This window comes from Seriola aureovittata, chromosome 11, assembly GCF_021018895.1.
Source record: "Seriola aureovittata isolate HTS-2021-v1 ecotype China chromosome 11, ASM2101889v1, whole genome shotgun sequence".
In the NCBI taxonomy this organism is placed as follows: Eukaryota; Metazoa; Chordata; class Actinopteri; order Carangiformes; family Carangidae; genus Seriola; species Seriola aureovittata.
The window spans coordinates 6,961,168-6,988,330 of record NC_079374.1 but is presented as its reverse complement, the minus strand read 5'-3'; the positions used below and the strand labels follow the sequence as shown (position 1 = coordinate 6,988,330).

Below are 27,163 nucleotides of genomic sequence, written 5' to 3'. Positions count from 1 at the left end.
ATATCTCTAAGAGGTTCACAGAGTGTCTCGCACATTTTTTAAAAAGTTACTCAAGAGCTGCGACGCACTTATTCCTTCATCCAAACTTCATGAGTCCAGTTTACTGCCAGGAGAGCGGCTCTGCTGGTGCATATTTAGAGACACTGAAATGAGTAGGATGACAGCGCAGGTCAGATTTCAGGTATGAACACCCAACAACGCCACCGCCGCCTCACATACCCACCCGCCCTCTCAGCCCGGACAACTCCCAGCTCACAGGCACGACCCCATCCCTATGTTTCTTTTTTATTTTATTAGTGCAAGACCATAAACAGACAATATAATACATAGTGTCAGAATGTAAGATTTAAGAGATAAGACCTGTATACTTCCTGTGACAAGTGGAAGTTGGCAGATTTAAGAAATATTCAAGGGGAAAATATATTCTTCACAATGAAATATTTTAATACGCAGATGATGAAAAAGTTGAAACTAACTTTGTCTCACAAGCAAAAGAAAGCAAGATTTTGGTTTCTTTTTTAGGTTGCAATCACATGTTTTATTGTTAATTTATGAATTTTGATGGAGACATGAAGGTCTGAAAATCTGAGTATGTAAGTTATGTGAATCCGTTTTCTTTACTTTGAGATTTTTGTAAAATCATTTGAAAACATGCGCTGAATTATGGAGCTTATTTAATTTGAACTGCTTTGTAAATTCATGCTGATTAGACAGAAAATATAGGATATAACATGAAAGCGTAACTCAATGTTGACAGGAAACAACCTGAAATGTGAATTCATGGAGAGATTGATTAATAAAAATATTTAAATTTGAACTTAGATTTGTTGAGTGCACACATCCACCAGGTGCTCACATTAGGCCCATTTTGTTAAACCAGGTGACGCCTGGCTGCAGATACACATGAAGTCGAGACTTTAAAAGGTGTCTGCACAAAGCTGCATGAAATTCTGCTACAACAGGAAGTAGGCAAAATAATCTACACAATTAAAGGGCATACTAATTACATACTAACAATTTAATGCTATAAAAGTTACTCAGTTGCATGTTATTATAAATCCTATAGAGTGAATATGTGTCATCATTTTAGGATCCCACTGAGATACTAAAATATTCCGTAAAGGAATCCTCCAATAGTTTGGGAACAGATCTAGCTGCTTATTATTCTCAACATTGAGTGCAAGAGCAAAGATTAATATTCATTATTTTAAGAAAACCATATGAAAGTTATTTGATTTTAATTTGCCATTTCTTTAATTTAGAAATAAAAGCTAAGGAGTGGGTGAGGCGTTTGAAGTTGTGCCTTTAAGGATTTAGACCAGTGTATAAGACTATATATAGCAACCAATAAAATCATACAACTGTGATGTAATAAAGAACAAACACTCCTGTATCGTAACGTTTTGAGCAGGTTCAGCAGATGAATGTGTGAAACTACGTGTCCTCTGCCAGGCACTTCAGTAACAGTGACACACTGAAGAGAAAGAATGCAGATATGACAAGTATTGACTTTGCAGGGGCAGGAGTTATTTTTAAGCCTAAGTGCATACCAGGGACAGCAACTGTGGCAAGCAACAGTTTTCACGGGGAGAAAGGACCTTCACCACAGGACACTATTAATAACTCTTAATATTTAATAAGTACAAAAGCATCTAATCTACACCAGAGCAGTGTTTCACAAACAGACAACAAGTCTTATTGCATAGAACTTTTATTCAATTTCAGACAGTCAAATTTCTCAATTTTGAAGACTTTAAAAAACAATTTTCACAAAGAGATCAAACCCATCAGAGCCCAAGTGCATGATCACCACATTTCCCTTCACATAGAGGTATAAATAAGGGGGAAGGGAGAAGAAAGGAAAATCCAGGTTTGTCCTCCACTCACACAGCAACACACTGCAGGAAGAGATCAAAACATGCAATGAGCATTTCACATTTCTGCTAGTACAGTTAATGAAGCAGTATTCAAGAGCTTTAACAGCTGAGACTTACACTTCAGCTTCCTATTCATTGGTTGCAAAATTGTAATGTCAATTGAAAATTAAAAAAAGAAACCCAAGATAAGGTCGAAGGCTGAGGCCTGGATTTATAATCATAGAACAGAAACGTGTCCAGTGATTCAGCTGGTGCCACAAATACGACCTACTACACATCAGCACAATGATTCTTCCTCCAGCCGACTGACTAAAGACTTCTCATTTACAAGAGCAAGCGAGCATGAAGGCTGCAACATGAACCGAGCTGCAGGGCTTCGGGCGCGTTTCATGTGTAGTCATGTAACTACTGATGAGACCTGCCCCCACCACCCTGCTCACCACAAACACACCCAGCTCCCGATACATGATGTCCCAGCCCGTTACTGCAGTTAGTGCACAACAATGGCTGAAATCGGCAATAGCCACGAGCCACAACTGACCCAGTGAGAGGGACAGGAAGCTGGTGAATACAGATGCAAATGTCCACGATTCAGTTTAGATCTGAATAGACTGATTAAAATAGATAATCAGCAACTTCAGCAAACTATTATTTATCAATTTAACCAAAATTAAAATAACATTTAAAAGGGGGGGGCTTTATTTGCTGGTTCCAGCTTCTCAAAGGCAGATTTGCACTCACAGGGCACTTTATTAGGAACACCATACTCCAGTCTCCTCTGACCTCTCAAGGTTTTACTGTCTGCAGAACAGCTGCTCACTGGATGCTTTTATTTTTGCATCAGTCCTTTAGTTAAATGAAGTTGTCATTTACATGGGTTACAGAGAGCGAAGGTGCCAAGTTACATACCAGAGTTTTTTTATTTTTAACTGGGTGTTTTTTTCTATTCCGACTTCCATTAGCCAAATTTTACCAGCTGAAGGTAGGACTCACATTCAGAGGGCCAAGTGTGGCCTCCAGGAAATCTCTCATTAGTATCACAATATAAAGAAGGTAAGTGAAGGTTAATCAAACCATTCATGCTGTTGCCTCCCCAAAAATTTCCACTTCACTCCAACCCATTTGTAAATCAGACTAAGCTTCATACATGAAAGCCAGTTTAAAGACTGACACGTAATCGGTTTAGAAAGGACAGATTAAATATTTCAGTTTTGTTTTACGTTGATTAGCCTTATTTAGAAGTGTCATTAGTCTGGTGGCTCAGCTTGAACCCCAACAACAATGGATGAATCATTAACAGCTGAGGGACACAAGCAACCCAGCATGAGGAAACTATCCAGCTGCAAACAAACCAGCTGATGGGACACTAAAAATAAAATTACCTGCGAGTGTTTGAACTTGTAATGGTTGAATGTGATACTTACCATACACACACACACACACACAGAACGGAGTGGTTAAATCTTGAATCCAAGTGCCCTCATGCAATCTTTATGGGCCTCAATTAGTTTTGCGCAGTTTTCCTCTCCCTTTTCAATGATGCTGTGGGGCCAAAAACACGAGGCATTAATAAATATTTTAGCCGTTTTCACTTTGAAGTAGTGTTTCAGTCTCTCAGGCTAAATACTTACCAAGCATCTCTGACTTTCTTTGTTTCCGGACAAGCACAGCATGGCTTCAGTGGCTTCTTCTGCTCAGTGCTCTCAGTCACAGGAGCAGACTCCACGCTGGCTGCAGACACAGTCGACATCTTCAGGCTGAAGAGAAACGAGGAGATGCATTCACTGAACCGGCAGACTTGGAATTTAGAGTGGAAAACTTTATCATTAGACAAGTGCATTTTCTCTCAGATGTTGTGCATTTTCCAATATTAATGGCCACTTCTTGTTTTGCATCCAACTTTTCAGAGGACAGGCCCTGGTCCAATCATACAGATGTTTCTAATTAACTCAGCTCGTCAGCTCACAGAAGACAATTTGACCTGTAGTAGGACAGGCTCAGGTGCAAACAAGTCGTTTCAGGGGATTGTAATTGGCATACTGGCTCACTGTTAGCTTCCTCAAATAACTGATGTCATTAGTAACACCCATGCTTTTCCCTAACAGGACATGTCCTGTTTGTGTCTAAGTGGAGTTACTTAGTTTTATTATTGAATCAATTAGTTAAAATTAAAGAAAAAAAAAAGTCAATTAATAAAACATTAAAACAAAGGAAACCGAAAAATTCTCAACCTGAGAACTGGGACAAAGGCATATTTAGTATTTGCTTGAAAAATTAATCACATTGAAATAATTGATAGTCAATGAGTTGTTTCAAACATTTCAAGTACACACAGGAAAAAAAGCCAAACGTCTCAGTTCCAGCAACTAAATGTAAAGATTTGATGTTTTCATTCCCCACACATATTAATCTGATTATTTTGGTTATGCAATGACTATACCAAGCAGTAGAACAGGCAGTCACTATTCTGTCGTTTTAGACAAGTCGATTGATTGATTAATAATCTAGAGATTGAATTGATAATTAAAATAGTTGTTAGCCGCGGAACCTAGAAATTCTAGGTAAATGAAGGTGAAAGTACTCGACAGATTATATCATGATAAACTTTGTTACTGATCCACCTGCATCATACCCACGCAGTGACATTGGAGGAGGCTGAAGTGATGTAACGTTAGCTAATATGAAACAATCAACTGGTCGAAACACACACAACACTGACACTAACAGGACGAGAATTACAGTTTAGAAATATCCCTTTTTTTGTCATGTGAAAGTCGAGGATAAACTCTGAAAAGAACCAGATGGGTTTTACCAGCTTTAACTACCGGTTTGGAGACATTGCATAAGGCTCATGAAGTTAGCCGACAGTAGCTAATGTGATGCTAACAAACAAGTTCACATAAACGCTGGTTCGCCGTGTCACGGCAGATAAATGACGCCATTAAATTAACAACAAAGCAAAGCACAGCAAAGCTGAGTATTTAACACAGTGGATATTAAAACATGTTATGTAACTTACTTGTATGGAGTCCGGCTAGTAGATGCTTCACCTTCAAAATGAACGATAAGACCATCCCCACGTGTTCCGTTTTTATACAAACTCACGTGCTCAAAAGCGTCAGCGAAGGCTTCTGGGAAATGTAGTACTTTCCAACAATGGCGGGAAGAGAATGGAAATTGCAACGATTTACAAGAAAGGTAACAAAAATAGGTCGATAAATGGAAAGACTACAGCATATGAATATACTGTTAGCACGTTGAATACATATTGTGATATTTCTGGACAATAATCTCCACAAAATGATGTTTTTGTGTTGAGTGAAAGTTTATTTTTGACCCTGAAAACATTTGTTTGAGAGAAACAATCTTCATGACTGGATTAACCTCCTATAGGGCCAAACTAACAAATACTCATTGAATCATTTAAAGACCTTTCAAACAAAAATGCCACAAATTTTAGTATATTGAGTATATTTGAGGTAAAAAAAACAAAGCATTTTGAATACGTTAACTCAGGTATCAGGGAAAAATCAGTCATTTTTCAGTATTTTCTGCCATTTTATTCACTGAAAAATCAATCCCTTATTAGAGAAAATAATTGCCAGACCTTTTGATAATGAAAGTAATTGTTGGTTGCAGTCTTACAGTTCTCCTGTGATGGAGTAATGCAACTTTGTCCAAGGTTTTCTGTGTTTACTTGTCAGAAAAACAAAAAGCATCTTCATAAAATGCATCTTCACAACAGATGAAAACAAAATAAGCCAGAGACAGAAACCCTCTTCAAGACCAGGCCCAAAAGATGGAGGATGTCAACATTGTTGATATTGTACTTCAGTGCTGCAATTTCTAACATATCTGCAAATATTCAAATTATGTCGAAATACCTTACTACAAAAGTGAAACTAAACTAGTAAACTAAAAGCAAATAAGTGAGGTTTGATTTAAAAGAGTATTAAATCTTTTTTTATTATGCTAAAACTACATTTTTCATCGTTTGAAATTAGCATAATAGGCACCACAGGCAAATTAAGGCTGTAACTAATTATTTTTCACATTTTAATTGTCAATTAACCTGCTCATTATATTCACATTAGTCAGAGAAACAGTGAACAAAGCCTGTAATGAATCCCACAGTCTAAGGTGACCTTGTCTGTGTCTTGTTTAGTTTGACCAACAGTTTACAATGATATAAAACACAAGAAGTAGTATTTTGAAGCAGTATCACAGTAATATTGTGTACTTGTATTACATTTCCATTGGGTATTACACAGGACAATAAGGAAATGTTTTACATTTTTATGATAAATGTCTTAAATTATTAATTTATTATCAAAATCGTTGTGACTTTTTGTTAATTGACCTGTTGTTTCAGCACTACACTGATGTGTGTCCCTGTAAAATATCAAAATGTGTAACTGTACAAGTGCTTTTACTGATAATTAGTGATAATTAAAGAATAAAGAACTGTCTGAGTTGAAAATGAGCCACCACACAGAATTACTGTGCCAGCTGCTTTGGCAGATATATTCTGCTCTGTAAAAATATATTGCTGATGGGTACAATATACTTACAGTGGCTTGGGAGTTTTGTAATATAAAAAATGTTCCTTTTCTGTCCAACAATGGTGAAGGTATGTGTGTTTTCACATGTCTGCTGGGTATACAGCGCGTCAGCACAGCAAAGCAGTGCGTAAGCAGAAGCACTGAGTCACTTATTCTAGTTTGAGGCCAGCTGTGTGCTAGATAAAAGAGCATGTAAGCATATTGCTCTGTACTCTGTGATAGATATGCACCTTCATTTGAAACCTACCCTTCTGCAGTCTTTGCTGTTTCTTTTCACAGGATTAGAATCCATACTGTGTGGCACTTCATGAAAACACATGCTGAATATACAAGTGGCATTTAAATACCCTTTTAATTCACTGTAGGTTTTATCTGAAGTTTGTCTTTGTTTTGCTCTTTCCTGTAGAAAAATCTGCCCCCTGAAGGAGGAGAGGTGTAGGTCCACAGCCGAGGTCCTGATCGTGTGCCACCTCCTCTGCCTGTCTGCAGAAAGCCTCCAGCAACATCTAGAAGAGCAGAAGTGTAAGCAATCTGTGTCTGTCTTCTTTTTATTGGTATTTGCCCCGCAGCAAACAAATGTTCTCCCTGTATATTCTAATAAGCCTTGTCCCGTGTTGGAACAGCACATCACATACCAACACACAAAACAATGCAAGGCAGTAATGATGCTGACCCCGCAGAGCTGAGCAGCTACTGTTTAGGGTACAGAGAAGAGACAGTCTGTACAACAGCACGTTTTCAAACACTTAAATGGGCCATCATTATAATTTCATGTGACCTCTTGTGGTCGTGTGAGTAATGACAGAAGTTAAGACGTAAGTATTGGGACGTTATATCGCCGCAAAACTTCTTAGGGAGGATGATTTGGTTTGCAAAGTGTCTGTATATATAAAAATATTGGTTTCTTTTAACCATGACCACGATTTTTACTTAACTTTAATCTAACAATTTTCTCCGATTTAGTCATTTTTGTCAACCTGTTTAGAGACTGGGTTGGTAGCAAAGTCCTTTTTCACTCAGCCAGATGTTGTTGCCGGAACAAGATTATTATGTTATTTCAAATTTGTAGTTTGGATTTAATGCCTACCAGTTACAAACTACAATAGGTATGACATCTGATGATTTTCTAATCCGCTTTATCTAGTTCAGGGTCACAAGGGGTTGAAGCCTATTTCAGAACACACGTCAGACTAGACACAGTGTTCACCTGGACAGGTTGGCAGACTATCACATCACACTGTGTTTTCCAGTCGCATTTCAAACTCTGAACCAAAAGAAAACTCTATGCCCGTGGAATTTATCCAAATTTAATCTGGGAAAAGTTGCTGTTTTTCTTTCATATAGTCACTTCTGGTGTTTCCTGTGCCTTTCTACTTTTGTCCTAAAAACAATCATCTCAGAAAATGTCACATTATTAGACATCTCATCCCACGCACTAAGCTGCCAGTAATTCACCCACTGACATGACCCCTCAGTTAATCCCACCATGCTGCTACATCCTGTAATATCATTTTTGTTTTTTCGATTCTCAAACTTTGCTTGCAACGAATCCCACCGACCTTCAAAGAAAAATTGAAAAGATCCAGATTAATAATAAAATGAAAAGATTCAGATTAATAAAATCCCAATATTCTACTCTGTAATCCTCAAAATGAAACATTTCAGCGTGTGTTTTGTTTTGCTGCTGATGTGAGATGTGCAAACAAACAACACAGGAGCTGGCTCAGAGCCGCCAGCATATATACAGCATCAGGTAACACAGTACAGTGTTTAATTACATCCCTGGTAGAGACAGCCCAGACTGAACTTGTCCCTGCACACGCTGCCAGATGTCTAGTTCGCATGACAATAATTGTGATCCCCTCCACACACACACACACACATGCACGCACACACATATGCCATTGTCTTCAGTATTAATGTGAGCTGGACCTTACCCTCTTGACATGACTTGATTCATGTGGGGATGAGACACAGATACTGAATAGTTGATGAGCTGGGAGAAAAAGAAAAGAAGTGGATGGGGTTGGGTGGGGGCAGAAATAGAGAGAGGCTGACGGAGAGGGAGAGGGAGGGAGAGAGAGGGAGAGAGGGAGGGAGCAGGGAGGCGGGTATCCACTCGCCTCGCTCCACACAGCTTCAATAAGCCCTGAGGTTGGGAGCCTTGATGGAAAATTACCTTGTGACCAAGAGGGGAGGTCAGGACTGGTAGAGTCAGACTCCACTCCTCCTGAGAAGAAGAAGAAGAAGCAGCAGCAGCAGCAGCAGCAGCAGCAGCAGCAGCAGCAGCAGAGGGACGATGGCCTGTGCGTTCGGCTGATCACAGGGCAGCGAGGTTGGGCCATGGAGAAACTAAAAGGTCCCGCCGAGGGATGCACTATGGCCACCTGTGGATGGAGAGCCCTGCTTCTCCCACAGCTGAACAGACAGTCGCTGTACGTGTACGGCAGCGAAGTGGCCGTGGAGAAGGAATGCATCCGACAGCTGGAGAGCGGAGTCTTTGTCATTCACCCTTTCAGCCTCATGAGGTATTTAATATATCTGATAGATTCAGGCCAGTCCTGTGCCGAGACACTACCCACACTGTTAGTGTGACTCTATCTTGTAAAGTTGTTTAGTTTCACTAAGTTTTTGTGGGTAATTATTTGCTTCATGTTTCTCCTGGGATTTATACAGTGTTACCATATCTCATCTTGTTATTGTCATCCATGTTACAGCTGAAATGATGAGTCCTTCAAATGATTAATCATAAATTAATAGAAAATAGGAACAATTTTGATAATACTTTCTTTTTTTTTTAAAGTGACAAATGTTTTCTAGTTCCAGCTTCTCACTTTCACAGATTTGCTGTTTGTTTATGGGAAAACAAGCAACTTAATTGTAACACCTTTCTGACATTTTATAGAATAAACAATTGGTCAATTAATTTAGAAAATAATCAATAATGAAAATAATCATTAGTTGCTGCCCTGCTCCATATTTTTGCATACTGCATTATTAATTAGTATAAAGCATGATAACAATGCAACAATTCATTATGACAATGATTTGCGTTGCACTAAACCTTTTCCAGATGTGAGAACAAATATAGAAACAGATGCAGTGTAACTGGAACATCTAAGAAAAACAAAATAAAAGAGCAACTAAAATTAGAAAATCAATAAAAGAAAATTAAAATGATTATTACTCTTATTACTCTGTGAGGTGAATTTAAGGATAATAGCTGAGGATTAGAAGAGGGAAAAAACAGATGGATCAAATGGCTGCTTTAAGAACATGCTTTCATAGACGGCTGGTTTTGCATTATCCATGCAGTACTGTTGTTATTAGTGTGTAAGGCGATCAGTTGGAGTGAAAACAGAGAAGGAAAGAAACAATTGGGATCAGAGAGCAGAGCTATTTGAGCCCTGGATATTGAACCTTGGCTGAGGATGCGTGCTGTTACAGTATCAGAGAAAATCAGCTTCCCTTACCGGCTGCAGCACGACTGTCTAATGAGTCCTTCTGGCAAACGAACTGAGGGTTACTCAAAAGTCACACATGCCCACACTCGCGTATGTCTTTCTGATGTTTTCCCTGTAGGAGTTACTACATCATGTGCATGATGGCCATCACGTTTCTGAACCTGATTGGGATTCCCATGGAGATAGCTTTTCTGGATGGAAACAGCGGGCTGGCATGGGAAGGATTTAACGTGTTCTCAGACACGCTGTTCCTGATAGATGTGGCTCTGAATTTTCGGATGGGCATCATAACAGAGGACGGGGAGGTGAGAGTGGCTGTACTCTATTTTCAGACACAATCTGGAAGACTATAATCCCTGCGCAGACAAGCACGTACAATCCATCTCTGCCCCATCTGTAATCTACTCAATACACGAAAGGCTAGATTAACAAACTCCACCCCTCATCTCCTGGACATGGGCGAAATTGGCACTTGTTGTTTGATTTTATAACAGGGATTATTGTATTGGATGAATGAGAAGTATAACGTTTCCAATTAAGTATTATGCAGACTATATCCTGTTTGTTTTCATCTGCTCATGCTTTGTGACTTCTATCTTGCCAATCACAAATTGCCCATCTGTGTTGTTTTCACGTCTGTGGTGTTTACTCTGGACCACACGAGCATCTGGTTTTGCCAGATTTATCCTCGGTCGGTTTCTGCCCATTTGAAATATTCATGCATGAGCTTCAGCAACAATCCTACATCGCTGTCAAATTAATTCAGATTTTCTTTGAGGACGCTGCTCATCTCATGCCAGCATCACCGTCTCCCTTCGTTTTGGACAAACTCCCACAATATTGTTTCAGTTCAAGTGTTAAATTATACATCTGATCGTGGCACGTGCTGCACAGCGTCTTCATCCATCTGCTCAATCTGCCGCTTTGTTCTTTTTCGCAGGAAGCTATTCTGGACATCAAGCGGATCCGAGTCAGTTACCTGAGGACATGGTTCATACCGGATGTTATAGCTGCTTTCCCAATCGGCTACATCCTGCTGTTTGCGGTAATAATGAACAGACTGTTGAAGCAGCAAAAAGCCAACAGTGTGCTGCAGCGTTTGTCACTTCACAAAGCAATCGTGCACTTAATTTTACAATTTGTTCATGGTTCATTAGCAGTCATAAAAGTTCTTTACAGACAGGAAGTAATGAAGAAAAGGAAATTAAATGATGAAGAAGAATAATAAATACATACATTTTTACTTCTACTATCCCAGGACTTGCAGTACCACAACGATGACAACCCCTCCAAGACCAACAAGATGATGAGGATACTGATGTTTGTGCGGATCCTCAGCTTGATCCGACTCGCTCGAGTGTCAAGACTCGTCAGGTTCTTCAACGAAGTGGAGAAAGTAAGTTCACACGCCCGACCGTCTTCAAAGCTCACCCCTGAAACTCAATCAACCTTTTCTCCCGCCTGCAGATACCTTACCAGGCCGGGCTCCGATGACAAATCTGACTTTGGCCACTTACAATGTCATTTGTAAAACGAGAGCTGGCTCACAGCTCATCGATCAACAATTGTATTATTTTTTATTTTTAGCAGAGTTTGTCTTTTTCTAAACACACGTACCCAAAGTTAAGTGCTCAAGCAACCGAGGTCTGAAGAAAAGAAAAAAGGGATGGGAGAGCTCAAATTGTTTATGTTCATGGTCACCTCATAATGAAACACAGTATATCTCGGCTCTCTTGATATTGCATAATGCATGTTGTCTGGAAGCCTTTAATCGGCAGCCAGCGCCTAAAATAAATTCTCTTGGTGTATGTTTTGGTGTCGTGGTGGATACTGAAGCCTCTCTCTTTGGAAATTGAAATAATTTACTTAATCCTCTTCGTTCCCGGGGTGGACAGTGAATCCACAGTGAGCTCCCTCCAATGCTCCCCATCCTTCCCTCCTTCTGATTTAAGTTCATCTTTGTTAGCTCGTCCAGAACGGCTCTGTGCCAGGTCATTTCTGCTCCGCCAGGTTTTCTTTTGCCTGGAGGAGTCAATCTCAGTGATACGATCTGCCTCCACTTCAATCACAGGGTCCAGCCACTGCTGTGGCTTCTGTCACGATGTTCTTACTTTAGATTTTAATGTAGAATTCCAAGCTTGGGATTTTTTCCGGCCAGAAGATGCCACGTAATCTCCTTCGGCTTCCACTGTGGTTTATTACAACCGGGATCCGTACATTAGGATGGACTTGACGTTGCTGTCATATAATTGGCCTTTTGCTATTTTGGCTGTGTTTCCTTGACTTCCAGATGTTGCAGAGTTTCCCCAATCTTGCATTGTGTTCTGATTTTAAAAAAGTGACCTTCTCCACAAAGTCAAGTGCCTCACCTTTTATTAAAAGTGGTGCTGAAATTGTTGTATTGATTGTACATCACAAGAACTTTCGCATTGTTGGTGTTGCAACGTGTTTGCTTTTGTATGTTATAGCTGATGGATGCAATAAATATTTTTGGTTACTTTATTTAATTAACTGTAAGATTGGGTTAGACCAGGCACACTGGAAAATGGAACAAAGGGTTAAACCAATCTCTTTTTCAGAGTTCTGGCCATCGCCTTCATTTATGATGGCAGCACTGTGCAGTAAAGGGGGATTCAGCAACATTTCAACTGCACTCACTTTCGGTTTTACCTGCAAATTAAGTGGTTTAGGTGATCTGGCTAAACTGTTGGCTTGTTTTACAGCCTGTCTGATCGTCTGACTGCTCATGTTTCTTGTCTTGTTGGACTTGGTTGTAGTGATGTTGTCATGTTCCCAGATCTCAGCATTCACTTTGGTAAATACCAAGTTCTCATAGCCGAAGGAAATAATGAACAAAACTATGAGAATTAGACCCAAGTTGTAATAAAGCAAAATAATCTTTCCTACTCTTTTATGGCAAGTTAAGGTCAAAACAAGGGACCTCAGTTCTGCATGATAAATACAACTCTGTCCATATTCTGCTCAACTTTTGTCATCATGACTGCCAACATTTTTACATTGTTTTCAAGGTTTTTCTCTGCTCACAGTGGATGTTGAGTCACTGTAACTTAGCCACTGAGAAGACGTATTAACCCACTGTCCTAAACAAAAAGATATTTTGATATTGTTGCAGGTGTGCCAGTGAGTGCGTGAGTGTATTCTGTTTGTACATATTATAGACTTGGGAGAGGATAACGCCACAACGGCTCATGTTTTCATGTCATCTCTTTGCGACAGGTGTCCAATGCAAACCTGGAGGTGGTCCGCCTCTTCTTCCGCATCTTGTCTCTGTTCATGATGATTTTCCTGCTGTGTCACTGGAACGGCTGCATCCAGTACTTTGTGCCCATGTTGGAGGAGTTCCCCACTGACTGCTGGGTCCGCAAAGAAAACCTGATGGTAAAACTCATTTCACAAAACGTTCTCTAGACGAACACGGTGTGAATGATGATTGTTGGTGATGAGGTTTTTGTGAACGAAGAGTAAGAGTCGTCAACTATCCACCGCAGGCTCAAAGAAATAACATCTTAAGAAACTCTTTGTGGTGCTTTAAACATCTGCACCACATGCTGTGTTTTAAATTCATGTGAAGATTTGTTGTTGTTGCGAGATTAGAGGGTTATCCAGCTCCTCTTTGGACTTAACTCAAGTTTTCCCGTATCACGAAGCTGGCTCACTTTTAACCGGGTTATATCACTATGGCAACCCGTGCTGCAGGGCTAATCTGCACCGGAGCAGATTAACCTCAGTGGATCAGATCGAAACCTGTCAACAACCCAACTACTGACCAATCTGAACCAAATAATAAAGAGCAATAGATATCTGATCATGTGATACAGGGTTGATGCTTTCGGAGATGCTACTTACTATGACATTAAGAGACTTTGTGATGATAATTGGAAATAAAAGCTAAACCCTCTGAGGTATTTTATTAGAATAATAATCCCCAAACTGTTAAATATTTCCTGTTGTTATTAATTCAACGTGCCAGTCAGATTAACCTTATCAGACATCAACTACTTTTCTCCTCCTCTCTGCTCTCCTTTCTCTGAAATAGGCTGACGTCTCTTCTAAATTTTTTATGTGCATCAAAAATTATATAATAGTTTTTTTCATCATCAGACAATAAAGCAAAAAATACTCACTTTTCACTAAAGACTCTTTATAATAAATCCTGTGCTTTACTTCAATATTTGGAAATTATTATTAGTGTTTCTACAGCTTCTTATTCAGTTCCAGTCATGTGACCATATTGTTTACAGTCACCTGGTGGAGTACGACTTTCTGCTGTCACTATAACTGAATTTACCTGCAGGTTAACACTGGTTTATCTTGTATCATATACGCACTTTATTCATGGTTCTCTGTCACATGAATGCAGTTACAGCCAGACAGGAAAACTCAGTTAACTGAACCAGTTGATAACCAGTTCAGTGATACTGGTTTTCCAGGACGGTCGATGTAAGTTGGACTCAGTGAAGCCAGATAACCTCAAAAGGGCCAGACTAAGTTGTACAGGGCACAGATTCACAAATTCTACCACTAATGATGAAAATATTTCTCCCAGAATGCCACAGTGATCGTGAAGTACTCGTGGGGAGTTTTTCGAGCTCTCTCCCAGATGATTGCTCTCTCTTACGGCTCCATGGACGCTCCAACAAGTGAGAACTATTGATTTTCTTTATCCAGCACTAACAGCATTGAAGTACAGATCCATTACATTCTCCTTCAGATATAAATACACTAAGTGAGCTGGAGTCTCGGCATCTTGTTCCCCAGACTATGTTGAAATGTGGATCGTCATGGTCAGCATGGTGTCCGGCTGTCTGATGTACACCGTCCTCGTGGCCAACGCTACAGCCATGATCGCCAACGTCGACCCGGCGGCCAAGGAGTACAAGAGCAAGGTCCTCCTGTGTGATAATTACTTATAATGATTTGACAGGTTGCAATTCAAACTCAAAATTCATTTTCTAATAATAATGATTTTTATTTGTAGAGGCACTTTTCAAACCCAAGTTGCAAAGTGAGACAAAAGATATTATGAAAAGCGAATTAAAAACTGAATAAAAGACGGATAACAGTAAAATAAAAACTCAAATAAAATCAAGGTAAGCTCTAAATGAATATGTGTTTTAAGATTTCACTGACTCACCAGAATATTTAACATTTGTTGAATATTGGTTAAACATTTGTTTTATAAAATCTCTCAAATAATGAGCTATATTATATTATATTATATTATATTATATTACAGAGACCTTCTGAGTTAATCATATTGTAAAAAATTTGATAGTCACTTAATATTACACAAACTTTTGCAATTCATAGGAGTGAAGAATCAAAATAACAATTTGATTTATTTTATGCCCTTTAATTATTTAATGGTCTAATTATTAAGGTAATTTGGGGATTGAAATTTATATTTTTCATGTGATATTTCTTTATTTTCTTTATTAGTTGATATTTTCATTTTTTTAATATTTCTTTTTATGAATGTAGTTATTTATCTTAGAGTCGTCAGTAGGAAACAAATGGGTCAAGGCTTGTTTTTTTTCATTCATGCACAGTAACTCAGTCAGTGGCTCTCTGAAACTGACAACTAACAGTGATACATTATCATCATTATCATTATTATTATTATTATTATTATACATTTGGTAGTGTAACGCTGTGTGTTAAAAGACTGTGACTGTCCACAGATGAGCCGTTTGGAGCACTACATGACCTTCATGAAGCTCCCACCTGAACTGCAGCTTCGCATCAACAACTACTACCAGGCTCGCTACGGAGGGAAGTGGTTTGATGAGAAGGACGTCATAGACACAGTGTCCTCAGCACTGAAAGAGGTACAGATTTGAACTAAAAGCTCATCTCTGGACTGCTGCATCCCATATTGATGCCTTTATAGTATGAAGTGCTGCGGTTCTTCCATGATAAGTGTATCTCAGAGGCAGAGTAGGGGATTCTGGAAACACCTCTCCTACATCCCAGGTGCATGGAGAAGGGAAAAAGTCTGAAGAGCACCTTCTTGATGGAAGTTGAAGTTGTGCCAGATGCAGAGCTGCATCTAGTTTTTATTTTCATGATGACTAAACCTGCAGTTATCTTATATACTTACAGACTTTTTTTGTTTGAGCAACCGTCCTAAATCCAAAGATATTCTATTAGCAACAATATGAAAAAGATAATGGCAGCAAATTCTCACATTTGAGAAGCTATAAACTGCTAATGTTTTGCAAATTTTCTGTCTTTCATCTAAGTTTGTGAAGCTGCAGTGCAGGAAACCCATTTTAGTTATTTTAACAACCACAGTATTTATGTGCAGATCACAGATTCTTTTTAACATCACACTAATTTTATTGACTCATTCATATACTTAGATATACATAACATATACATATATATATGTTATTCATTAAATGTCTTAATGTCATTCTTGCTTTATAGTCATTTAATTGCTCCCGTTATTCATCTTAATTCTTTCTTTCATGTGAATTAAACATGTTTTTTATAATTATTTGTATTTATTTTTCAGCAAATCCTGATGGTGATGTGCAGCCGGCTGCTGAGAAAAGTGCCAATATTTCAGAGCAGAGATGAAAACTTCATCAATGCTGTCCTCCCCAAACTGGACTACGAGGTTTTCCAGGAGGGAGACGTCATCGTCCGACAGCACGTCCCGGGCGACCGCATGTTCTTCATCGACCACGGCCAGGTCCTCATGGAGACTGACTCCTACGAGAGGGAACTGTGTGATGGAGACTTTTTTGGAGGTGGGTTGGATTTACTCTTATTTTTGAATATCTGGAACATCGTGGAAAATATTTGTTGACATGAAAAAGCGATTTCCAGACAGCGATAGTCAGTGAATTTGAAGTGGGAGAGAAGGAATTAAAGGAACATCAGGGAATCTCACTTTAGAGGCATTAACACCAGAATGTGTTTTACAACTCAGCTAAATGAACTGGAAATCAAACTGAGTACATCACATAATAAGTACAACAATAAGAACACCAGAGCGCTGTTTAAGTGTTACATAATGAACATAATGAACGAACAAAAACAACAAAAAGTGCTACAAGCGTGTGTTTACATTTGTGTTTCCACTGTGTGAACACATCCAGGTACATTATGCATGAGGTGCATTAATTAATTTAAAATGACGTTTTTACAGTGGTTGATTCAGGTTGATATTCTGAGGTCAGTATAAATGTGTGATGACCAGTAGTGTGTGTTCAGTTTATCGAATTAATTGATTAACATCTCACAGCCATTGAGGCTCAGTTCAGTCAAATCACAGAAGGCCGTGCGGTATAATTAGATTAGTTTATGTTTCATTACCCCGGACTCTGAGATATCTGTCTCTGAGGTTTCTGCCTCCGCACCAATACAATGGACGTGAATGAAATTCCATATAGTGCTTAAAGCATTAAATTAAAACTGTGTCATTGTGACCTTGTGGTTAAGACACATACTATACACTGATCACAATGTCTCTGCTTCAATGTGAGTCCCACTCTCTTCACTCATTTCCTGTCACCTCTCCACACTCCTACTTTTTAATGAAGGCAAAAATGAAATAAAATAAGCAGCAACATGGTTTTCAAGAAACAGTTTGTCAGAATGCAAAGAATATATTGTCAGTTTTTAAGGGACTATTTCTTTGGTGGAAAGTAGTTCCGGTAAAATTGTTCAAAAGCCCTGCAACAATAACTGCAACTAAAATAAATAATCCAAATTGTTAAATTGATGTTATTTTGTTGTTTGTTGGAACTTTGTCAGAGATGTGGCTCTCTGGTATCTAAACACTACGTCCAACAGAGGTTGTATATCACGGGGCTGTTAGCATTGTAAACCACAGTCTCACTGGAGGAGGACATTACGCCAAACTCCATTTTAAATATCTGTCAATTTTCTGTCTCACGAAAACATATAACAGTTACACTCTGGATAATCCACAGAGCTCGCTGTGAACAGGTTTCACTGGAACTACGTTCTACCAGAGGAACAGCTGACAGCTTGTTCTGTGGATTATCTATAGTAACAGGGATCATGTTTCTAGGAAAAGATGTTGCTCTCGTCCTTTTTAGGTGCTGTGAGCTCCACAAACAAAACTACATTCCCCTCCATTGCATTGGGGGGAAAAAAAGTCTCTATGACAGATATTTCAAAACGTGGACAAATAAAAACAAAACTATCTGCATGTATGTATGCATGTACTATCTGTCTTTTTAAATGAATATATTAGATTATTGTGTATATAAGGGCAGTTTTTACAGGAAGCTAGAACGGGTGCAGACAGGAAGACATTACGCTTAAGCAGCTGCCATCTGGAGATTTTGTTAATTAGTTCACATCAATATATTTTAATTTACTAATAAACCAAAATTTATTTGGATTTAGATTTTAGTGTGATTTTGAAAGTTTATTCTTCTATTGTTTGTCACATCTGCAAGCTTCTGTTTGTTAACGCAGGTGAGCACGGAGTTTGTTTTTTTCAATCACTGTCACACTAAAGTGAATAAATCTATCTTTTCCAATTTTGGGGGATTTATTTAATTCTCGGGCTTTAAGTGGGAACAGGTCCTAATCTTTTTGGCAGCAAACCTCAGCAGCGTTTAGAGCTAAGCAGGCTTCCCGAAACAACTCAGCTAAGTCTGGTTATTTAATTTAGGATTAATTGTCAGAGCTCATCCCCGTCATTAGGGTTTACTCGCTCATTAACCACGCTCTTGTGGTTCCCTCTGTGTGTACAACAGAGACGTGCGTGCTGACCAAAGGCAAACATCTGGCCACGGTGAAGGCGCTGACCGACTGCCAGTGCTTCTCTCTGTCCTGTAAGGACTTTCGGGATGTGCTGGAGGGCTTCCCAGATGTCAAGAAGGACTTAGAAAAAATGGTTCAGCTCGACTCGGATGGTGAACTCGTATAAGAGCAAAAACAGCACTTGGACTTCTTTACTTTAGGAAAAAGAACAGGAGGTGCGGAAATTTCCTGGACGATTTATGTTGTCATGGGATGGACAGTAAGACTGTGGCTGAGTCAGGATATGTGGACACTTATTCATGGATGAGATGGACACTTTTAGTTTTCTGTCTTCTAAACTGTCAGTTATAAGCAATAAACAATAACCTCAACAGTAAAGACGGGTCAAACAGTTGATCTCTGCTTCCTTGTTGATGTTGCTATTTAGCATTGATGTTTGGAAAGTCAATGCATGTCTTAGTGACAAAACAAGACGGACTTAGTAAGCACTGAAGGGACATTTTGATCCGCTTGTTTTCCTTGTTTTGGCCGTAATTCCTATCAACACTGTACTCCTCGAGTTAACTGCTGAGATCTGCAAACATGTCAACGTTGTTGAGACAGAAGTGAGATTGGGTAAGAAACACAAGCGGTCAGACAAACATAGTTTTAAACAAATTACTACCCAACAGCTCAAAAATACTTCACTGTTAAACTGAACTCTGGTTCAACTTTGATCTTTAGTTAATTTAGATAATTTGGCTAAAGTTAAAACAGCAGCTGTCTGACTTCTTGTGTTTCTTCTCCCTCTGGACTTTGTTGTATCTATCAGCGTGTTCATGAATGAGCATGAATGTCTGTACAAAATTTGAATCCATCCGTTTTTTTGTTGAGCTACCGTCCGAACGTTACCATCCCTGGACCTCCAATACTGAGTAAAAATACTGTATTGAGTATCAGCGAGTACGCAAGTCTATGCATTGATCCAACACCATGTAATTTATTAATAAACTTGGATAAAATTACAGTTTTCCCAAAAATCAATTCTTATTCGCTGCCGTGAAACTGTAGCCTACACAGGGAGTTGATGTGTGCAGCCACCAGCAACTACTCCTTAAGAGCAGTGAAGAAGAATTGATTTCCGGTAAACAGCGTAGAGTTACTTTTCTAATATTACACTGGAGGGTCCCACCAGTAAAAAGCCAACGTGTACAGTATGAAAGGCTTTAATTTCGAGGGGGCGGCTCTAGTGTTAGGACGACTAGTTATAGGGATTGTTATTCCTAGATTTATTTTTTTTTAATGATTGACAGTCAAATAATAATAAAAGAAATATTCTATGGCCGTCATGTATCTGTTCATGTGTTACAGAGGGTTTAACCTGAGCCATGCCAGACAAACATGGGCAGCAATCATATCACATCCGTACAGGATTAGTAGTATACAGCTGCTGTAAGCTGCGAGGAAGGTAAAAAATCATGTTTGTCATTTTTCCTTTTCTCTAAAATGACATTTATTTTGAAGTAATATTACACGAGACAAGTTAATGCCAGTGTGAAAGCAACAAAAATAAAGCGGATACTGTAACATGATTATGAAACATCTGTGTGAGAACAGCAGGTGGTTTCCTCCTCGCCTCCCTTTCATCCAAACACGCACACGGTGCCCGAGGCCAGACGGTGTTTGTACTCGTAGAGGTAGTAGGAGGCTGGGGGGAAGTTGCACTTCATCTCCATCCTGCCCGGCACCACATGGACGGCCACGCCAGACCCCAGCCCCTCCTGCAGCTTCTTCAGCATGCGTGAGGCCAGGTAGCGCCGCGCCCTGCCCGGGTCCTCCTCGATGGAAGCGTACACCTCAGGGGGCGGGTTGGGGATCTTCCACTCCAAGTCCACGATGAGCTGGTGGATGCGGCTCTTGTCCAGCGAAGTGGGAGTGTCACGGTAGCACGCCATCACATGGGGGATTGGAGCTTCAGACGCCACAGACAGGAAATTGTTGGGCTTCTGTTCTGCCGGGGGAGCTTCCTTTTGTTCCTCCGCCTCCTCAGTCTTCTCCTCCTTCTCCTCCTTCTCGTTCTTCTCGTCCATCTCGCCCTCCTCCAAGGGTCCCACAGTGGGGTGGAGCATCACCGCCCAGCGCAGCCAATCGTAGTTCTTCTCCAGGGTCTTCAGGATGCTCGTGGCTGCGTCTTCAGGGGGTGCGCGGTTCTGCACGGCTTCATGGAGCTGTTGCCGAATATCCTCTTCCGCCTGCTCCATAAAATATCCCAGGCAGCGGCCACCCGTGTTCTTCATCTTCCTGTAGAGGGCGCCCATGCGGTCGGACCAGGTCTTCATCAGCAGAGCCTGATCTCTGCCTGTCAGAGAAGCCTGCGTGAAGAGACACAGCAGACCGGTGCCCAGGACAAAGTTTATCTGTTCACAGAGAGGGGAGGAAAAGGAGAAAGAACGCGCTTTCAAACTGTGGTTTAGATCAAATAGTTTTAACATGTTTAGAGTCTAAAGGTTGTGGGGACAGAAATCCTTTAATAGTCCTTTAACGGTCTAATGGAGCCTCAGGAACTGACAGTCCTTTTTAAAAATTCGCCCTTTTCCTCTTAGTCACAGAAACGGTAAATTAGACCAATAACAGATTAAATAGTGAGGAGATGTTTGTCATTTGCACACACACAGAGCATATGTGCTTTAATACAATTTATAATTTCTGTCATTCTTGCAAGCTGATTGAATGCTGTGTGCAAGTTTGATTGGTCAGCGACTTTCTGTTGCAGTTTCAGCTGTGATAGTTCCTGGGTCATCAGAACGTACTAAGGTTTGTTTTCTTTTCCCCGACTCTAACGTCAAACACTTCCAGGAGATATAACAGCTGACTGCTGCTTCCTCTGCACAGAGCAGTCGAACACTAGGCAGAGGTTTGGATCTCAGGTTCTAGTAGATAGTCATTTCCCATGAGCAGAGAAGCGGCCGTACCCAACACCAGCACATAATTTTAATACATCATTAGCCTCTTCGTTAGTGAAAATGAGATGTTCTCCTCTGTTGCTGTCACATTTGCTAATTTTGTCTGGTGTAGTTTACATTAAAATCAGGCCTAGCACTGTTTTAATGAGTTGTCTATGACGCTGTATTGTCTTTAGCAGTACACCAACCCATCTGGGATTTCTGGCGACGACACTGACCTGAAAAGTGTTTCCAGATCTCATCATTACAGCACAACAGAGGCTGGTTACGACTGTTCTGGCTCATTCTCTCAAACCGAAGTGACCACTTGGCCCCCGTGAGGCCGTCCACACTCCTCTCTTTCCTCAAAATAAACCTCGCAGATGTCACAGACTCATTGTAAAGCTATGAAACGTTATCCCAGGTTAGAACAGGGAGTCTGTCAGCCTCTGCAGATCTTTTTGTTGACGTCAAAGAGAGTTTCAAGCATGAAAATAAATGGGGGCATGGTTATTTTAGTTTTGAATTACTCATCCGATTTGAAGTGTACTTTATAGTTTGTCTGATTTACAAAAAAAGAAAAGACATCTTCAGAGTTCTTGTGCCACCAGGAGAGAAAAATCCAGCATGACACAAAAACTTATCAACTACAATGTGTTTGTATATGATAAGTTTTACAAGGTTAAAGAAACGTAGCTGTGGTTTCTTTGCTCAACAAGGTCACGTTCTCCGGGTCTGGAGGCGGTGACTTTGATCGTTAGAGTCAGTCATAGATGTCGCTGCCCTTTGTCTCAAAGCGCTGTGGATTCCTCGGCTCCTTGCAACAGGATCAAGCTAGGTTCGTTGCATCAAATTGTTTATTGGGTAATTTCACTGAGATTCACTCCGACCGCAGCGTGAGGGCAAATTTAGCCCAATTCTTTGCAGCTCAGTGAAATCACCGGGCTTTTATCTCACTCAGTGCATTTATGCAAATCAGGTCACGGTGCAAACAAGTCCTTGAAAAGAGCACTGCACAAACAGATCGCTCCTTCAGCACCGATTTCAAGCTGAATTTGCTTCAGCATTAAGGCTCATCCACTGAGTCTGGCCCTAAAGCCCCTTGATTAGTCGACTATGGACTAATTAGAGTTTCCAGGATGAAAACCCTGTCTTTACAACAGTGAAGAATAACAGCTGTTTTGAACGGGCCAACACTTTGTATAGTCCTCACACTGCCTTTAAAATGACCTCACATATCGTAAATGCTGGTGCAACGTAAGTCGTGCCTACAGTTTTATCTGTAAGATAAATGCATAATTAATCTTATGTAACAAGCAAGCCTGTGACTGCTGCAATGTCCAAGGTCCATTTCCTCTGAAAGCGGACACTCATTAGGGAGCAGGCTGGTTCTGTGTGTCTTGCTCGAGGGCACTGCAGAATGACAGATGGACTAATGGACACAGTGACTTTTTATTTTTTTAAAAAGTGAGCGGACCATCCTGTCGTCTGTAGTTTTTATGTAAGAAATAGGACAGAGAACTTTGATCATATGCACAAAAAAAAAAAAAAAGGAAGTGTGCACATGTGTGGTGCTCAAACCTGTGACATTACAGTTACACCACAGTCATGTAATGTGAGTATGAGTATTCAGGTTTTAATTTTAACCCTAAAGCCTGCTCAGCCATCGCAGCACTCTGTTGTCCCTCCTTTTAGTGGATGAAAAAACTCTTTTTGTTTTTTGTTTTTTTGTTTTTCTACACCAGTGTAGGCGAAAGGAACTTGCCAACTCAGCTCACAGGAAAGACAACAGAAGGTTACAGCTCTCCTACATTAAATATTCAGTTTATTTTCATACCAAGAAGATAGATGCTGCATGCTTCATTCCTCACAGGACCTCGATGTTTTTCTGTCACATTTATCTTTTTGGTCTGGAAACTGAATTTTTAATCCTGTACAGCTGTGCTCCTCAATGCTTTTTTAATTATAAACTTGTCCTCAAAGAGATTGAGTGTATTTGCATTATTTTCATGAAATGCCATCTGAAATAGATTCTTAATTCTTGGATGTGATGCCGTTTAAGAATATAAACAGATGACAGACCAGCAGTTTAAAAAGTTATCTGTGCAAATATCCTTTTTCCTCTCTGTCATTTTTAATCCCTCCTACATATGTGTGCACGAGGATGATAGCTGTGTCACCTCAGGCTTCCTCCTGCTGTACTTAAGCCGGGGTGCGTGACTCTGTATAAAGACTTGTAAGATAAGACAAAATGAAACTTTAATGAACCCTGTAGGGAGAAATGAGTTGAACACAGAGACTCCCCGGCCCCTCCACATTATCCCCTGCACCTTCACCAACCTTGACGCAGAACTCCCTCAGCTCCCAGCGTTTGGGCTTGCGGGTCAGTATGAGCTCCTCCAGCAGGGTGGGCTGGTCGGTCAGCGCCGACACTCCCATCAGACGGTTGTAGAGCGCCGTCAGCTGCCTCTCCAGGCGGTAGTCCTTCACGTACTGCAGGAACACCTCCGTCTCCTTCTTGGTGAAGTCTGACTGGGCCCTCACCTGGAACAAGCAGGGATGACAGGTTTCTTTCTCTTTAAGATAAAAGGGTCACTTTTAGGGAAACGTTTAGATGAGCAAGAAATAATATGATTCATATCTTGTCTTGCATTTCATTTTACATCTCTTTGTGTTTGTTATGCATGTGTTTGTGGTCATCTTTCATCTCCTTGTGGTGTTTTGGCGTCTCTGTGGTTATTCTACATTCTTTGTGGTCATTTTGTGCCTCTGTGTGGTTGTTTTTCACATCTCTTCATGAAGTTTTACTAATACTAACACCTTTCCAGTGATGCCCTGCTCGTATTAGCTGGAGGTGGCAGGAGGCTTTTCAACACTTGCAACCATTGTTAAGGTTTAAAACTTGAGTTTGTTCAGATGCGCTCAGAGGACAGTGGTTGGTTAAATCTGTAGGTTTCCTTCTTAGAACATATCACAATAATGACGATCGTGTTGCCAATAGGTTTGACTCTCCACCATATTTATCTCTTTTTACCTTTTGTAGACTTATGTCATTTCCTCCTATATCAACAAACAAACCCTCATGGCCTATTAAATGAGTCTCACGGGACATCTTCAGTGTTTGTAAAAGGGACTAAAAGTGAAATACAAGTTTATTTTTAGAGCAAGAAGACTTGAAAATGACAAATTCCAAAGCCAGAATTTAATCCTCCACCCTGCTGCCACCCCCTTTTTTTAATTTCTGCTTGTTGTAGTTGTTCCTTGTTGATGAGGAGCCACATTTTCGTTAATATTCTCACGTCAGTAAAAAAATTAATGAATAAGTGAAAGAAAAACATTTTCTCTTAACATTTTAGAATGATTACAAAATAAAAGGCATAAGCCTGTTAATACTAAGTCTGGCACAAACTAAACAGATGCTTCAATCATACATCTGGTCACATATCTACATTTACATAATACACTTAGCATGATGAGTTCAGTCACAGCCTTGAATCAGTGTAGGGAAACTGGCAGAGTGCTTGCTACTCCTCAAGGTCAGCTCCACCTTACAGGCCTTTTATGGTGTTTGTAAAACAAATGAGTCAAATGAGCTGTATATACACATTTTCTTCTCTGCAGCACATTGTTCAGCTTTAATGCTTTAATTCTATGACTGACTCCTTTGTTTTCTGTTTGTGTTCTTCATGAGACGAGGTAAGGAAGTTGATCTCAAGGCTGCTCAAGGACAGTTTCACCTCAGACAACAGCTACAGGTCAAACTAGCAATGAAACATCTGATCCCTGCATCTGTGTGTTTTAGGTTCACATCACTCATCAGGGGAAATAAAGTCCCTGATTTGTTGTGTGTCCTTGAGCAGAACCTTAAATCCCTACCGTTCACAGGAGGGACTGCAAGTTGACAATGTCACGTCTTTTTCCTCTTAAATGCACAGACTAATAAACAGTGGGCTTGGACCTTCCCTCCAGAGACAAGTAGCTGACTGTACTCAGTATAACTGCATGTATCTGATTCAGGGACAGTTTCCTCACCGCTGTGCCCAGTTGGTAGTAGACCACTGCCAGGTCGTCCTCCAGCCCGTGGACTTCCTGGTCATCCAGCAGGCCGTGACCCGTCGCTCCCAGCTCCTGATCAATGTGGTCCAGGTTCTTCTTGGCCAACTCTGTCTCCTCCGCTGTGGCGCTGCCGCCCAGATAGGAGCAGATGCCCTGAACCAGGACCCTGAACAACACACACACACACACACACAATCCTGATTTACTTTGAGCGCGTGATATGAGCAGTGACAGGTCGTCATATGGGAAGGAAATGCATTTGGAAAATACATTATTTGCTTTTTAAACAGGAAATTACTCACTATGTGATTTATGATATTTAAAACTCACCTCACAGTTTGCATGTAGCCCACTGGCTCCAAAACTTTCCCAAACATCGCCATGGCTCCAGAGCTTTGTACTGACAAAAGCTACAGAGAAAATCGAAGAATTAACTCCACATCCCTAATAACTTATGTAAGAAATGTTTGCCATTATTTAGAAAATGATTGAAATTGGTGTAAATCTATTCACTCATCTAATAACCAGTTTACCAGACCACGCCTGAAACCTGTTGAGCTCTCTCTAACTCACCTCAGTTGTTCTGTCTCAGGTTTGTACTGACCTTCACAGTGTGTCCAATATTTATACTCTCTCCTAACAACCAGCAAATCTGATAAGACATCTACACACCTACTGTTCTGTCCGAACTCGACAGGATGATTGGAGTAAAACAAAATCATGATCCATGATAGGAAATTTATAATTAGTTAAGAGGTAGAACTCTTCACACGACCATTTGATCTGTGGGGATTGAAGACAAATAAATGGGGACCTCAGGGGGTCCGTGCATGAAGTGTAATTCTTCTGCAGTTTTTCACGTTGTGTAATGAAAAATGCCAGTTTATATTGTATTGCTTAATGATTATTTTCATTATTTATTGAACTCCTGATTATTTTCTCAATTGAATCAACTCAGTGATTGTTTAGTTTGTACAACTTCAGAAAAAATGACAAATCACCATCTAATTCAGCCAGAGGTCAAAGTGAGCCAAACTTTTGCAATGTCTTGTCTAACTGCTGGACAAATAGGCCTATAAAAGGAAAAGCAGCTAACCATCACATTTGACAAGCTGAAATCCTGAAACTTTTGCCATTTTTGCATGAAAAATTACTCAAATGATTATGTGTCTCCATTAATTTTGTCTAAGGTGACAAATCATTTCAGCTCTAACTGATCATACTGCTGGATAGATTAATCTATGTTTTATATGTAAAATCTTACTTTGCAACAAATAGTTATAGCTGACAGATATATGTTGTAAAGTACATGTAATAAATATAAAGTTGCATGAAAAGATAACAATCAAGTAAAGTACAAATACCTCAAATCTGTACTTAAGTGCAGTATTTGAGTAAATGTGCTTGAACAATTCATTGTTTTAAATTAAGCATAAACAGATTATTATAAATTTATTTATTAAGTTATACTTTTACATTTTTGTCTTTCATCAATTATGAGATACAACACAATA

At 39.9% G+C, this 27,163-nt stretch overlaps 3 protein-coding genes across 3 annotated transcripts; 1 reads left to right on the top strand and 2 right to left on the bottom strand.

Moving 5' to 3' along the window:
* Positions 1-1,693: 1,693 nt before the first annotated feature.
* On the bottom strand, positions 1,694-5,027 carry LOC130177137 (cytochrome c oxidase copper chaperone). The gene is made up of 4 exons (XM_056388597.1): positions 4,897-5,027; positions 3,509-3,634; positions 3,302-3,419; positions 1,694-1,898 (listed from the first exon to the last, which is right to left on the bottom strand). Exons 2-3 carry the CDS (start codon positions 3,625-3,627, stop codon positions 3,335-3,337), a joined length of 204 nt encoding a protein of 67 aa, XP_056244572.1. The 5' UTR covers positions 3,628-3,634; positions 4,897-5,027; the 3' UTR covers positions 1,694-1,898; positions 3,302-3,334.
* Positions 5,028-8,549: 3,522 nt separating this feature from the next.
* Positions 8,550-19,996, top strand: hcn5 (hyperpolarization activated cyclic nucleotide-gated potassium channel 5). Its single transcript, XM_056390159.1, has 10 exons — positions 8,550-8,967; positions 10,022-10,208; positions 10,844-10,948; positions 11,162-11,299; positions 13,141-13,302; positions 14,471-14,564; positions 14,683-14,810; positions 15,606-15,752; positions 16,442-16,679; positions 18,666-19,996. The coding sequence occupies exons 1-10, from the start codon at positions 8,783-8,785 to the stop codon at positions 18,836-18,838; spliced, it is 1,557 nt and encodes a 518-aa protein (XP_056246134.1). The 5' UTR covers positions 8,550-8,782; the 3' UTR covers positions 18,839-19,996.
* Positions 19,997-20,132: 136 nt separating this feature from the next.
* On the bottom strand, positions 20,133-26,248 carry LOC130178064 (uncharacterized). Its single transcript, XM_056390160.1, has 5 exons — positions 26,223-26,248; positions 25,980-26,059; positions 25,626-25,815; positions 23,934-24,137; positions 20,133-21,068 (listed from the first exon to the last, which is right to left on the bottom strand). Exons 2-5 carry the CDS (start codon positions 26,030-26,032, stop codon positions 20,295-20,297), a joined length of 1,221 nt encoding a protein of 406 aa, XP_056246135.1. The 5' UTR covers positions 26,033-26,059; positions 26,223-26,248; the 3' UTR covers positions 20,133-20,294.
* Positions 26,249-27,163: the final 915 nt, after the last annotated feature.

Bases quoted from the DNA above. Each gene is read 5' to 3' on its own strand.
- LOC130177137 (XM_056388597.1), bottom strand. From the start codon at position 3,627: ATGTCGACTGTGTCTGCAGCCAGCGTGGAGTCTGCTCCTGTGACTGAG. The intron at 3,420-3,508 runs GTAAGTATTTAG...TTGGCCCCACAG, and splicing joins AAGAAAGTCAGAGATGCTTG to CATCATTGAAAAGGGAGAGG.
- LOC130178064 (XM_056390160.1), bottom strand. From the start codon at position 26,032: ATGGCGATGTTTGGGAAAGTTTTGGAGCCAGTGGGCTACATGCAAACT. The intron at 24,138-25,625 runs GTGAGGAAACTG...TGCTTGTTCCAG, and splicing joins ACTACCAACTGGGCACAGCG to GTGAGGGCCCAGTCAGACTT. The intron at 21,069-23,933 runs GTTGGTGAAGGT...CTCTGTGAACAG, and splicing joins TGAGGGAGTTCTGCGTCAAG to ATAAACTTTGTCCTGGGCAC.
- hcn5 (XM_056390159.1), top strand. From the start codon at position 8,783: ATGGAGAAACTAAAAGGTCCCGCCGAGGGATGCACTATGGCCACCTGT. The intron at 10,209-10,843 runs GTGAGAGTGGCT...TCTTTTTCGCAG, and splicing joins TCATAACAGAGGACGGGGAG to GAAGCTATTCTGGACATCAA. The intron at 13,303-14,470 runs GTAAAACTCATT...TATTTCTCCCAG, and splicing joins TCCGCAAAGAAAACCTGATG to AATGCCACAGTGATCGTGAA.